The sequence below is a fragment of the Macrotis lagotis genome, chromosome 3 (genome assembly GCF_037893015.1).
Source record: "Macrotis lagotis isolate mMagLag1 chromosome 3, bilby.v1.9.chrom.fasta, whole genome shotgun sequence".
NCBI classification, from domain to species: Eukaryota; Metazoa; Chordata; class Mammalia; order Peramelemorphia; family Peramelidae; genus Macrotis; species Macrotis lagotis.
The window spans coordinates 258,436,337-258,450,396 of NC_133660.1; the positions used below are offsets into that span (position 1 = coordinate 258,436,337).

At 54.5% G+C, this 14,060-nt stretch overlaps 1 protein-coding gene across 1 annotated transcript in view; it reads right to left on the reverse strand.

The window, feature by feature from the left end:
* Positions 1-332: 332 nt before the first annotated feature.
* ABTB2 (ankyrin repeat and BTB domain containing 2) overlaps positions 333-14,060 on the reverse strand; it is a 167,180-nt gene continuing 153,452 nt past the window's right edge. The window contains exons 9-17 of the mRNA XM_074230457.1: positions 13,467-13,602; positions 10,757-10,986; positions 8,451-8,629; positions 8,023-8,128; positions 6,651-6,753; positions 6,027-6,117; positions 3,580-3,648; positions 2,752-2,865; positions 333-2,041 (exon numbers count right to left, since the gene is read on the reverse strand). Of these exons, the coding sequence (XP_074086558.1) occupies positions 1,844-2,041; positions 2,752-2,865; positions 3,580-3,648; positions 6,027-6,117; positions 6,651-6,753; positions 8,023-8,128; positions 8,451-8,629; positions 10,757-10,986; positions 13,467-13,602 (1,226 nt within the window). The 3' untranslated portion in view covers positions 333-1,843. The remainder of the gene's footprint in view (positions 2,042-2,751; positions 2,866-3,579; positions 3,649-6,026; positions 6,118-6,650; positions 6,754-8,022; positions 8,129-8,450; positions 8,630-10,756; positions 10,987-13,466; positions 13,603-14,060) is intronic.

The window sequence follows — 14,060 nt, forward strand, 5'->3', positions numbered from 1 at the left end:
GAGTTCAAATCCTGCTCCAGCTCCATCCTGGCTGACTCACCTTACATTAGCAAAGCTCAGGGACTGGTCTCCGGGACCCGACCCCGTTGCACTAGGTCCGGGGAGGTCCAACCCTGGGACCCCCCCATCTTGCTGAGCCCCTTGGAGGCCATCGGGACTTCTCTGTTTTACTGACGGAAACAGCTGCAACGGGTTTAGAGACGGCCACGCTCCGGGGGTCACTGGACCTGGGGAGGGGAAGCAACCTCTCCAAAGTCACCCCCAAGCCCGGGCATGGGGCCCCAAACACAGGAGCTGACCCCCCCACCCCCTCACTCAAACCGAGGCCAGAGTCACTGTTAACAAGTGTTTATTGTTAATAAAACCCTGATACATTTACAATAAATGACAACATGAATTAATGTACAGTTAACGTATCATACAATATTACAGCAATAAAATAAGGCCTATACCTTTGTACATCTTGCCGAAGCAGCTTTTTGAAAATTATTTTCCAGTATTTCAAGCCATTCAGGGCTTTTTCCCAGGTTGCCCCAGGGACAAGGCCACTCCCTCCCCAAAAGCCCCTGCGTGGCTTTGGGTAAATAAATAAATTGTTTGGGTTCTAAGAAAGCACACCGGCCCCCACAGAACTAGTGGCCCACCTGTGTGGGGGTCTGCCCAGCCTTCCCAGAATTGTGTCTAGGAGACCAGGAGCTGAGGGCTAGGGTTGGGGGCTCAGGGCTGCATCATGCAGACCCCCCCCCCCAGGGTGGTGGTGGAGTCTCCCTTCCCGTCAGCTGTATCTCAGGAACTGGGGGGGGGTCCTTCCTCCTCTTCCCCATTTCTAAGACAAGAGATGGGCTCAAGCCACCAGGCTGGGCTGGTAAAGGGTCTTGGCCCGGGATGGCCCGTCCGTCTCTGCTCGGCTCGGCCCTGGCCACCCAGCCCTCGACTCTCTTCCCCTTGCCCGTGTTCCCTGAAGACTGTGAACCCCAGAGGAGCGATGCCAAGCCCCCCTGCCTGGTTGTCTTCCGTCCTGCCTTCCCCCACTTACCTTCCTTTCCCTTCAGACTAAAAGCCAGACATTGCCTCCACTGATGTGAGGTGGCCGGTTTCTGACCATTACTGGGTCTCTTTTGACCCTTCCATCCAAAGTCCCAAACCAGAAGGAAAATGGGAGCATCGTGTGGAGAGCTCCAGGGCGAGGGGCTGAGGAACGCAGCTGGGGACGCCGCCCCGAGCGTTCAGGTGAGGAAGGTCTTCCTTGCGTCCTGCTATGATGGCCACGGTCAGGAGCCCCTGTCACCTCAATAGCCCTTATCCTGACTCAGGTGAAGCCATCGAGTACACAGAAGAGGAGAAAGAGGGCCCTGGGTTCGAGTCCTCCCCAGCCAGAGAATGGTTGAAGCTGGGTTCAGAGTCCATCCTTTGGCGCGTGGATGTGAATACGGGGGGCAGACTGCTTTTTGGTGCTAATGTGGCAGAACGAGAAACGAAGACCCCCCCCCCCTTTGGAGGCTCCTTCAGAGCGGAGCACCCGTGGGGGGGGGCAGCGGACCAGAGACATATACACTGCGATGGCACCTCTCCCACCATGGAGGGCAATGTGGGCCGGTGCCATGGGGCAGGGCCAATGGGCCGACCTCTCCTTCCCCTCAGTCTTCAGGATGCCACCCCCGAGGGACAGGCCCCTCCTCGGCCGACTGCCCCTCGATAAAATGGCGGTCAGTTGTCACCGGCGCCCCCGGCACGAGCGCGGAGGCCAAGCTCTTCCCCTTCCCGCTGGGGAGGGTTGACCAGGCTGGGAGTGGGGGCGGCTGGCAGAAAGGAGCCATCCCGAGGCGGGCATGGGGACGCCTCCTCACACCCGGGAGGTGATGTACACAGAGTGCACACGCTCCGCCAGCGTGTTCTGGAGGTCCTGCAGGGGGTCCAGGCCTTGGACTTTGCTGCTGCGGCCGTAGATGAGCTGACGGAAGGAGTCCATCTCCAGCAGGGCCTTCATGTGCTTCAGGAAGAAGCCCTCGCAGAACAAGGCCAGCTCCGGGGCATTGTGGATCTGGGGGGAGAGTGGGACCTGGGGTGAGGCCGGGCAGGGGGAGCAGGTGACAGGCTGCCGTGGGGCTGGGGGGGCGAAGCCAGGGCACGAGAGAAAACCGGCCTCGAGCATTCTGACTACAAGACCTGTCGGCCGCTGAACCGGGCCTCTTGGGCACAAGGGTGCAGGCAATGCCCCAGGTACGTCCCTGTGCGCCCAGCCTCCCGATGCCGTCTTTCCTAGCCACTCGGGGCCCATCCTTGCCTGGCACTGCTGCCCCCGGGCAGGCAGCACGGCTTTGCTTCCTCCCATTGCCTTCTCGGGGCTGAGGGTCTGCAGTGGCCCCCAGCGGGATGCATTAGGCACGGCCTCCGCATCCACAGCCCTCCAGTCCGCAGGGCATCTGACAACCATCTCCCTGGATCCTTGCACCTCTGGGAGCCGCTCTTTGGCCCATTTTACAGAGGAGGACACTGAGGCAGGCAGAGGGGAAGTGGCTTTTCCACTGAGGTGGGGTTTGAACCCGGATCTCTCTGGCCCAGCTAACCTAGTGTGGTGACTCTCACCTGCCCCTCGGGCCAACATAGGAAAAAGACAGGAGACGGGGTCTGGGGGCCACAGTGACGCCACAGAAGGGGACGGGAAGACCCGGTGGGAGCCTTGGCTCGTGACAAGCAGGGCCCTGAGGATGGGGGAGGGTTGGGTGGGTGAGGATGGCACCTTCTCTGTACCTTGGCATACTTGTAGATGTTAACCGAGCTCTCCATGCTGATGGTCTTGGAGCACATGATCTCGCAGTGTCTCTGGAGGGCATCCAGTTGGAACAGGCTGGCGGCCGACAGCAGCTATGGGGGTGAGGATGGGCACCTCAGTCTCGGGAAGGCCCTGGGCACTGGTGCATCGCCACAGGGGCAACCCTGCCATCCTCTCCCTCTTCTCCATAGCAGCCTGGACTCACCGCGGAATGACGCTTGCATGCAAGGGGCTGGCATGGACCCCCACCCCCGGAGCCATCTCACTCACTGGCTCTGCCACCCCTACAGGGTTGTGCTGGCACCCTGGTACGGTCTATGCTGATGGTGGGGGGTTCCTGCTCCCAAAGACCCCCCCCAGAATAAGATCCAGGCTCGAGCGTCAGGGTGGCCCTGGGGTGGTAAGGAAGTAGGGCCTGAGATGTGACGACCTTATGGGGAGCTGGGCAGAGGGGAGGCTCCATCCGGCCGGGGGCACCCAAGCCCCTCTGAGACCGCCCTGTGGTGGTTCCAGTGAACTTGCTCAGAATTCTGTTTCTAAGTAAGATGGGGGGCTTCTTTCCTGGCCACTGTGCCCCCTCCACTCCCAAGACCTCTGCTGGGGGGTTTCTCCAGAAGGCGAGAGGCTCTATCCCTGGCACATGCCTCCTCCCACACCCAGGGTGTGCTTCTGGAATAATCTCTCAATGCAGAACACGGAAATTCCCTTAGAACTGCCCCCTAAGAGCAGGAAAGCCCACCCTGATGGAGCCACAGCCCTGCCCGGAGGAGGCAGCTGGGCAGGCCCCACGCTGGGTCGTGGCTCACCTCGAGGATGTCGGAGGTCGGGATTTCCATGGACTCTGTTCCTCCGTAGTACAGATACTGCATCATCAGCTGAAATGGAGAAAGGCCCGTTCAACCCAGGACTAGTTCTGGGGGTCAGCGAGTGACTGGGGGCCGACGGGGATTATTCCTGAGCCAAGAGGAACCTTCGATATCATCTAGTCCGACCCTTCCTTTTTTTCTTTTTTTAATTTTTCAAGTTAAGGGGGTGAAGTGACATGTCCAGGGCCACACAGCTAAGTCACATTAAGTGTCTGAGACCGGATTTGAACTCGGCTACTCCTGACCCCAGGGCCGGTGCTCTGCCCACCGCACCACCCAGCCATCCTGTGGATGGAGGCCAGAGGCCAGAGGAGGGTGCTGCTCCAGGTCACCAAGGTGGCAGAGACGGGATTCAAATTCAGCACCTCCTCTTCTTTCAGTCGGCCCACCCCAGGCCCCCAACGTCCTCCGGCCTTTTCATCGCTGCGCTTTCCCCCAGCGGACTCTCCCGATGTCTGGGTCAAAGGTCCCAGACTGGCCACTTCCTCCCTTCACCTCTTTGGGGTTCAGTTCCCCCATCCTCCCGGCCCCACAAAGCGTGAAATCTTGTGATGCCAGCCGGAGCCCGAGCTGTGACCCGATCCCTCCCTCCGGCTCCCCTGCTTTCTCGGGGCACCCTCCTGGCCCCCAGGTGAAAAGTATGGTCGGGAGGAAAACAGACCAAACTGGAAGACGGTATGATGAAAAGGGTCCGACTTTGGAGTTGGGGGCCCTGAGGCGACCTTGGGCACCCTCCACCCCGGGCCTCAGGTGTAGAGTGAGGGGCCTGGGGGAGACAACCTTCAAAATCCCTTCTAGCTCCGGTCCCAGGTTTGTCCTTTCCTGACCTGGGTGGGGGGCTCTGCTGGCCCACTCTGGCAGCCGGAGGCCGGCCTCCGTCCCACCCCGGGCCTCCGTCCCACCCCGCTGCTCGCTCCTCCAACGGGGCTGGGAGACAGCCAGGCCTCCAAGCCGGGGTGGGGGGCTCCAGAGCACACCTGACCTCTTGGCCTGGGATAAACCGGGCAGGGACAGAGAGCCCCGGGAGCGAGGCATCGAGGGGCCGGCCCGGTGGGTGGCTCTCTGGGGCTCCTTGACAGAACAGTGAAGGGGGGCAGAGGGAGCTGTCCTGCCAAGGGTCTGCCCATGCTCGGCTGCCCACGTTACGCACAGCCGCTCTCAGAAAGAAGGGACAGACCCCTCGTGGCACCCTAAGGAAACAGACCCGGGCCCGCGCGTGAACAGTCAGCCTTGGCTGGGCTCTGCCCCGTTAAGGTCATGCCTCAGGTCTAGGAGCTAAAGCATTCCAGTCCCCGGCGGGAGGGGGCAGGCGGGGCTGCCAGGGGGCACTGCCCAGCCGGCTCTTCCAGGGCCCCGGTGCGCTGGCTTTTTCCACACACGGGCACACGGGATCCCATTTCCTCGTCCTCCAGCTTCCTGTCCAGATGAGCCTCTCCCCAACCCCCTCCTCCCAAACAGGGCACAACAAAGGGAGGATGGAGCACAAAGCGAGGAGGGGGAGGGGAGGCCCCTCAGCAGCCCTTCCCAGGGGTCTGGGAACCTCCCCGGAGACCCCGGCCCCAGGTTGGCCTCGGGGCAGCCCTGAGGCCTGGGGGCTGCAGAGCCCTTAGGGGCCCCGGAAGCCTCTGGTGCCCCCTCTGGCAACCCCCCCCCTTCTTCCCCATTTCCAGGAGCAGAAACCTGGAGGGGCCTGTGGAGGGGACCAGGGCCTTTCAGAGCAGGGCCCGGCTGGCCTGGGTCCCATGGAGCGAATGAGGGCAGGGTCCCGGACCTGGGGGACATCTGGAAGGGCCCCAGTCCGGAGACAGGACCTGGGCGAGGCCGTTTCCTCCTCTCTGGCCCCGTCCCCCATCTGTCCCCCGTTGGGGTCAGTGAGGAAGAGGGAGGAGCCGCACGCTCCTTCCCACCCCTACCATCGATTCCACGGGGAGGCTGGGAAGGGAAGGACACCCCATTTAGCAAAGAGTTTGCTCTAGTGTGAAAAGCAGAGAGATGAGAGACGGGTTCAAATCCCGAGTCTGACACTCAACTACTGATATGACCCTGGCCAGGTCACTTCCTTTCTACAAAACGGGGAGGCATCTCCACATAACCCGTGTCCTGGGGACACTGGGGGGAAGCACTTTGTACACCGACTATATTTCCCCCTGTCACCTCTCCAGGCTTCAGGGTCTTTATCTCTGAATGTGGGGAGGGGGCTGGAGATCCTCTTGGGACTCTTCTGGCTCTCGATCCATGAACTGAGTTAACATGACTGGTTTAAGGCCATCGGGGCAGTTAAGGGGTCTGAGACTGACCGAGATGCCTTCTTGCTCCCGGCAAGGTGACCCATGGCCCCCACCCAGCCCACGTGGGGCCCTCCGGGACCCTCTGAGTCTTGAGCCCACCTTGAAAATGTTGTACTTCATGTCGCTGATCTCGATGGTCTTACTGCTGTCGCCGTCTTGCTCTGACTTATTGGTCATCAGGGTCTTGAACCTGAGGCGGACGAGACAAAACCCGGTCGTCCTCGTGAGTCCTTCTTTCCTCATCAAGGGTCCCTGACTTCTCCTCAGCTCATGTCCCCACCCACCCAGGCAAGACACCTCCCTGAATCATTCCAAGTTAATCCCCGTGGTGGAGATGTTAATGCTGTCTCCGCTGAGCCAGCGGTTGGTCCCAGGAGGTCAGAGCCGGCCCCTTGTGGGCTCCCGTGGCCAGAAGGGCAGCGCCTCCGTCCTCCAGGGCTCACCCTCCTCTGGGGGCTCTCATCAAGGAGCTTGGGTCCTTCCTAGATCTAGGGGGTCCGGAGGGAGCCTGAGCTACAGTCTTTTCAAAAAATTCCAATTTTCTTTTCTTTTCCAAAGGGCAGGAAATATCTCAGTCTTACTAGAGTTCTGCCCACTTCCTAGGGCTTTTTCCATCAGTTTATAACACATGAGTTTTAGGACACAGAGTGATTACTCCTTCCTTCTCCCTTTCCTCCTTCCCTTTCTTCCTTCTTTCTTTCCTACCTTCCACATGACCCTCACCTGTTGGAAGCGGTCACCAGCAGGACCTTGTGTGCGTAAAACAGCTTTCCTTCCACTAGAAAGGTCACGTCCGACATCTCCTTGTTGTTCAGAAAATGAGGATCTGAGGGAGAGGAGGCAAAGGAAGAGGGCACGCTTAGAGTGGGCAGCTGCAGCCCATGGTCCTAGGAGGGGAGGACTGGGGGGCCCGGACACCTTGGCTGTGCTCCTCAGGTACTCCACCAACCCCTGGCATGAGCAGACTACTTGGGGATAACGGGCAGAGGCCTATCCATACCTCTGACAACTCTCTTTATTTCTCTAGGCCTCAGTTTCCTCATCTGTAAAACAAGGGGCTGGACTGGGCGACCACCACGGCCCCTCCAGTTATCCTCAGTAACGGGGCTGTAACCCTGGAGCAGACGTGGGGACAAACTTGGACCCAGGCCACTTCTGGGGATATGTGTTCCTGAATGAAGACTTGGCCCTTTGGCTAAAGTTGAGTCAAACCGTGCCTCAGTTTCCTCATCTGTAAAATGGCCAGGTCAAAATGTATGGGACAAACATTCTACCGTGAGCTCGGAATGGAGCGGCGAGGATGACTATTCCCAGCCCTCGAGGACTTTACGCTTGGTGTGAAGCCACCTTCACACATCTGGGTCCACTCGGCACTTTCAGAGGTGAGAGTCCACCCTTGGCTTCCTCCCCATTCTATCAGCGCCCCTTGGGACCAGCCCAAAGCAGCCCAGCTCTGAAGGGTCTGGGATGGGACTAGAGCACGGTCTGGCATCTGTCGCCTTTCAGTGATACGTAGAACGTTCACCCGAGGGCTCTGCAAGCTACTTCCTTTGAGGAGAGGATGCTCCAGTTTACTGGACTTGGGGCCAGTCACTCAAGCCCCTCTGAACTCAGTTTCCCCATCTGTAAAACGATAGATCAGACTAGCTGTCTCCTGAGTTCCTTTTAGTCCCAAAGCTCCAATGCTAGAATGCTCATGCCAAGCCTGAGAGGCAGGCGCTAGCATCACCCCATGGGCACTGATTCTAGGAATTTGGAAATTTTCAGCCTGTGGCGTTGGAGAAAACTTCAGGGAGTCCTTTGGACAGTGAGGTGATCAGTCAGTCAATATTTAAAGAAATTCAGGTCCAATTCAGTGGAAAGTCAAATAGCGAAGGGGAAGCTTAACTACGTTAGCCTCATAATGAGGAAAAGACCCCGATGGTGGGAAAGCCTGAAGCCAGGAGAAGGGGACAGCAGAGGACGAGACGGACAGATAGTGTCACCGAAAGAATAAACATGAACTTGGATAGACTTCAGAGGCGAAAAAAGCAAAAAGGAGAGAGAGAGTGGGAGGGAGAGGGGCGGGGGAGGGGGCTGGAGGGAGCCGGCTTACCTAGCCGGGCTGGCAGGATCTTCCTGATCTCCGGGATGCTGGGGATGGGGCTGCTGCCATAGCAGTGTGTGAAGACGCTGGCCAGCTGCTGGATGATGGAGTCGTTCTGCGTGGGGGGCAGACACGTCAGGTTAGGCTCCCCCGACCACAGACAGCTGCAGATGTGCGCTGGAGGCCAGGAAGAGGGCGGCCGGCAGCCGCGGCCGCCTGTCTCTGCTCTATTGGGCTTGATGGGGAAGCCGGCCCTCCAGAAGCTGCCCCGGCTCAGAACAAACACTGATGTGGCCCCCACCCCCCGCCGTGGCTTCATACATGGCTCTCACAGATTGGGGAGGGTGCTAGAGGATGGGTGTCCTGGGTTGGAGGGTGGGGCCAGAGGGAGAGGAGCCTGGGTGGGCCCTGGGGGCAGGGGAGGCAGGACCACTCACTTTGCTGGTCTTGAGGATGTCAAACATGAGCTGGAGGCCCTCCGTCACCAGCTCCTCATTGTAGTCTTCCTCTTTGATGGTTCCAAACTCCCTCAGCAGACTCTGCACCACGGAGTAACGAGACTGAGAGAAGGACGTCCGCAGAGACTCGATCCAGACGTGGAGCTTCCAAGGAACACCTGTAGAGGATGGGGATGGGGACTGCTTAGGAGGAGCGATGGCCTCAGTTTCCTTGTCGGTGAAACACGGGCAACCATAGGCTAAAATGTGGTCACTACATGCAAACATGCTAACTCTCAATATGATGACTGTCCCTATTCTCCCGGTGCATCACCGGCCATCCCCCAGGACTCTAAATTAGAGATGAGCTGCCGTTGGCACTCGTGGAGAGACTTTCTAAACTTCTCTACAAATGAAAGCATAGGTTGCGGTCAAAAAGAGTTCCGTGGTCATCTCCCTGCCCACCCTAAGCCCACCTAAGGCCCCTCCCATGCCTGTGATTTATGAGACTTATATTCTTATTTATTTATTTTTGATTGAGAATTTCTTTTTCCAATGACACGTTATGGAAGTTTTTCAACATTCATCCACCTGCATATGTACAAGTTACCATTTTCTTCCCCCTGCCCCCCCCATTCACGTGGTGACCACGTGAATGTTAACACATTAGTCATTTTGTGTCTGAGGAATTAGGACTAAGGAAAAGAAAGAAAATCATGAGATGAGAAAGAAAAACAGAGAAGTTTTTAGAAAGTGAATACAATATCCATTCAGATCCTGCGGGTTTTTTCTGTTTTGTTTTCCTCTGGATGTGGCTGGTGGGGTCCCTGACAGGCCTGCCAGGATTGTCTTTGACCTCTGAACTGCTAAGAGGAATGCGTCCATCATAGTTGGTCAACCCACAATGTTGTTAATGTGGACAATAGAAGACTTTTAGAGAGGCCTTCTAGTTCAACCCCCTCATTTTACAGATGGGGAAACTGGGGCCCAGAGTCATTGCACCAGTCCAGTCCCCAGGGCTCTTTCCACCTCACCCCCCCTTGCCTTCTGGCCCCCTGCCTGGTTCTTCCAGCCTGGGCTCCTCCCGGCAGTTTGTACCAACAATGGAGAGGTTTTTCCTGCCAGAGCCCTGGGTGAGCCCTGCCCATCAGAGCTCAGTGAAAGGCCCGCTCTCAGGGAGCCTGTAATGAAAGCTTTCATTCACTCTTACGGCTCTCCGCTGACAAGGCAGGAGGCGCGTTCCGCTTCCAAGCGAGAAGAATGGCCACGGAGGGAGCCGGGGAAAACGGCCCGCACATCCACAGCTGGTCACGTGGGCCAGCCTGGTCCTGGCGGGCTGCATTACCCGCCCCAGACACATCCCTGCAGATGCATCTGCCAGGGAGAGCTCCTTCATTCTGATGGGAGGGAGTCCCCACCCTAGTCTAAAAAGTCTGCCCTTTGCTCTGGAGCCATCATCACAGGGCTTTCCTCCCTGACCAGATTGCCAGGGAAGTCTGTGAGCTTTGGATAAAACATAATTACTGTTTACGGGGTCCCGGAGGGTTGTCAGAGTGAGCTCTGAGTAATTTAAGACTGCTCGGCAATGTTCATTGCTGAAAACTAATGGGACGTCTTGGCAATTAGAGAGAGATGGCATCTTGCTCCCCCAGTCAGGATGAAGTAGGGGTTGGGGTGTGAACACAAACCAATTAGGTCCCCCCAGGCTCTTTTGGGCTTGCTTTTATCACAATAACCCCTACTTTATAGGCAGGCAAACTGATGCCAACTGAGGCAAGCTGCTTCTGATGGAGCCAGCCAGGATCTTCCCTGTTTGCTTTTGCTTCTTTCCCTCTTATTGGAGTCATTTCTGTTTGTGGCTGCTGAACAAGGGAGATAGGACCATTAATCAGTCCATCACTAGCTACATAATCAGGGAAGAGATTTATTACAATTGGAGACACCACTCCAGCCTGGGCATCCATCAAAGGAAGGCCCTGGGCTCAGACACCAGAGGTGGTCCTGGATCTGGCCATCAGTCTCTTGCCAGGTAAAATAAGTTTGACTATATGATCCTGAGGCCTTCCCAGCTCTACATCCTATGATGTCACCACCTAGGGCTCTCCCTGCTCGGGAATCGCCTTCCTCATCATCACAGCCATCACTGACTCTGCACATATATAAGCACTAGCATTTCGATGTTTCAAGTCAACCTCCTGCCATAGTGATTATTAGATTCAGATTGGCTTCTGCCCCCCCAGAGAATGTCCTTTTTAAATTTATTTATTTATTTATTTTTTACTAAGAAGTAGCATTGGAGAACTCACCAAGTGTCCTCAGCTCCATGGTGATGTCCACATAGCCATGCTCGGCGCTGTAGTACATGGCCTCCTGAAGTGCCTTCATCCTGGTCCTGCACAGCCGGATCTGGCCCTCGCTGCTGCTGCCCTGGCTGGACGTGTCACTCTCCTCCACACCCTCAGCCAAGATCTCTTCTAGGGAGAGAACATCAGCTTTTGACTGCTGTGGCTGGGTCAGGAGCTTTCTCAGGACATTTCTGTAAGACAACGAAGAAGAAGATAAGGAGAGAAATGAGACGACCCCATAGTGGCATACATCACAATATTTACTTGCTTATTCACCCATCTGTCCATCCATCCATCCATCTATTTTTCCGTACATCTACCCATCCATCCATCCATCTGTCCATCCATCCATCCATCTGTCCATTCATCCATCTATCTGTCCATCTGCCCATCAATGCATCCATCCATTCATCTAAATGAATACTGAGCACTGAGGACAGCCCCTGCCCTCATTGAATTTACACTCTATTGGGGGAATGTAAGTCATATACTGATGAATAGACACAATGCAAACTATGAGAAAGCAATGTGGTTTAGTTTATACAAAGCTGACCTTGGAGTCAGGAAAGCTTGGGTTTATGTTCTTCCTCCAATACCTACTGACTGTATGACCCTGGACACCCTAACCTCCCAGTTAACTGAACTGTTCTATACTGAAATCTTCAACAATAAACACAATGTTTAGCAGAGATGAATCAAGTGCCTCTTCATTAATGGATATGTCAAATAGGGGAGGATGGGTTGGACTCATTGGCCTCCAATGTTGAGGGAGGGATTGGAGTATTGGGGCATGAACATGAACCAATTAGGCCAACCAGACTTAAATGATTCTTTGAGAAAATGATTAATAACACCCAGCATTTGGACTATCAATTGACGGATGTTTACTGGGGATAATTAAGGTCCAGCATTGGTTATGGTCTAAGGTCTGCAGCGTGGAGATGGCATCTTGCTCCCCCAGTCAGGATGAAGTAGGGTCTGGGGTGTTGAGGTATGAATATGAACCAATCAGGTCCCCCCAGACTCCTTTGGGCCTGGTTTTATCACCGTCACCCCTGCTCTACAGAGTGGAGATTCTCTGATCAGGATAGAAAGGGATCTTTGAACTCCATATGGGCTTTGAAAATATCAGCCTTAGGCTTTCACCTATACCTTACACATCAAAAAAAAGCAACAATTAAAATTTTTCTTTTATCATCTTTGACCTTCTATGCTGCTCTAAAGATGCAGGAACAACAAAGACCTTTCCAGCATTTCCCTTTCTTTTGGTCACTCCTTATCTTCTATCCTACTCTAGTCAATTCATAGGGTTTTAGAATTTAGAAATGGAAAAGATCTTAGAGATCAAATAGTTGAATTTCCCCATCGTACAGATGAAGACATTGAAATCCAGGATAGGAGAATGACTCCTTCAAATTCACAGAATATGCATAGTAAAGCTAGAATCGGAACCCATGTTCTTTAATGGCATATCAGGTGCTTGCCCTATAGCCCATACTGCCTCCTTGGCTCATCTCAGGAGGCCTGGCTCTGGAAAACTGAACCAGAGGGATAGCAGGCCAGTGCTGGTGACTGTGCTTGCAACTCCCAGCTAGGTTGCAGAACTAAGCATTGGGCCCAAGAACGCTATCTGGGCATCCCTCCATTATTCTTCCTGTATCTCGGGGTGGTGGAGATGTTAGCCATACATGGCCCCAGAATAGGTCCAGGCAGAGGCAGAGGTATTCATACAAGTGGCCACCAGTGGGAGCTGTCCCTACACATATAGGACCCAGGGAGGTCCTGAGCTGTTTTCTGAATGAATGTGTTCTCTTGGGCAGATATATAGCTAACCCATCCCACCCTTCCCTAACGGATCTGTGCTCTGGAAAGAATGGTTAGGGAAAAAAAATGCTGCTTTATTCCTTAGTATGCTGCCTGAAGAAGGCTGCTGGCCTCAAATGCCTATTACTTCTGATTCTCAAGCAGAATCTGAAGGCCTGTAACTTCCTCTCTCTGGGCCTCAGTTTCCTCATTTGTAAAATGAGGGGGTTGAACAAGATGACTTTGATGGACCATTCCAGCTCTTCAACTACAATCCCTTCCAGTTCTAAAATTCTAAACTTTTTTTAAAGGTTTTTGCAGGGCAAATGGGGTTAAGTGACTTGCCCAAGGCCACATAGCTAGGTAATTATTAAGTGTCTGAGGCCGGATTTGAACTCAGGTCCTCCTGACTCCAGGGTCAGTGCTCTATCCACTGTGCCATCTAGTCGCTCTAAAATTCTAAATTTTTAATGGGGGTGGCTGACTCCCAAAGCTGTGGTTTTCTGCACAGAAATTCTATCCTATCCTTGAGCTGGTTAGGACTGTCAAAGATTCAGACTGGGAGAACGGATGGTAAAAGGAAATGGGGCTGTGTTTGACTCTTGACAGCCTGACAATTTTAGGTTTATCTGGTCCTGATTCCTAGCTTGGGTCTTCCACTTTTGATTTAGAGTCACCCAGGCCCAGTACCCCTGAAAAAAAAAACCCTGGGCCCTGCCCATCAAGTCTTTTCCCAACAAGAGAGAAAGTTCCTGGTTCCTTTCAGCCCTACTCCCCACAACTCCACTGGTCTGTGGCAGAGACAGAGACTCCTTCTCCTGGCTGATATACAAGGACCCCCTCCCCTGGGGTGGGAGGCACTCCATACCTGTGCCCGTGAGCTGCCGAGTGGCTGAAGCAGTTCATATCCTCGTGGAGAGAGGAGGCCATTCCATTGGCTTCTAGCATGCTCAGGAGGGGGTCAGCTCCCCGGCTCAGCAATAAACTGACCAGCTCATAGTTCCCTGGAACAAAAGGAAGATTTTTATAGGTCTATAGCCAGGACTTCAAAGATCAAGGTGTGGGGAGTGGTGATAGCAAAGGCCTGATGGTCAAGCAGCTGCTCATTAATCAGAGAAATGGCTGAACAAATTACGGCACGTGAATGTTAGGGGGAATTAGTATGCTATACAAAAACAGCAAATAGGAAGAATTTGGGGAAACTGAGGAAGACTCCTATGGTTTATGCAGAACAAAGAGAGCTGAGAGGGCAATCTACACCATGACTACATTCGCATAAAGGAAACTCATGGGGCAGCTAGGTGATGCAGTAAATAGAGCACTGGGAAAGGAAAGAAAAGTTAAAAGAAAAGAAGAGAATTAAGAACAAAAAAAAACAGGTGAGAACTATTATTAATTATTGTTACAAGGGAGGTTTCTATTTAGTAGAATCATCATATTAAAATAAAAATGCTTAAAGGGA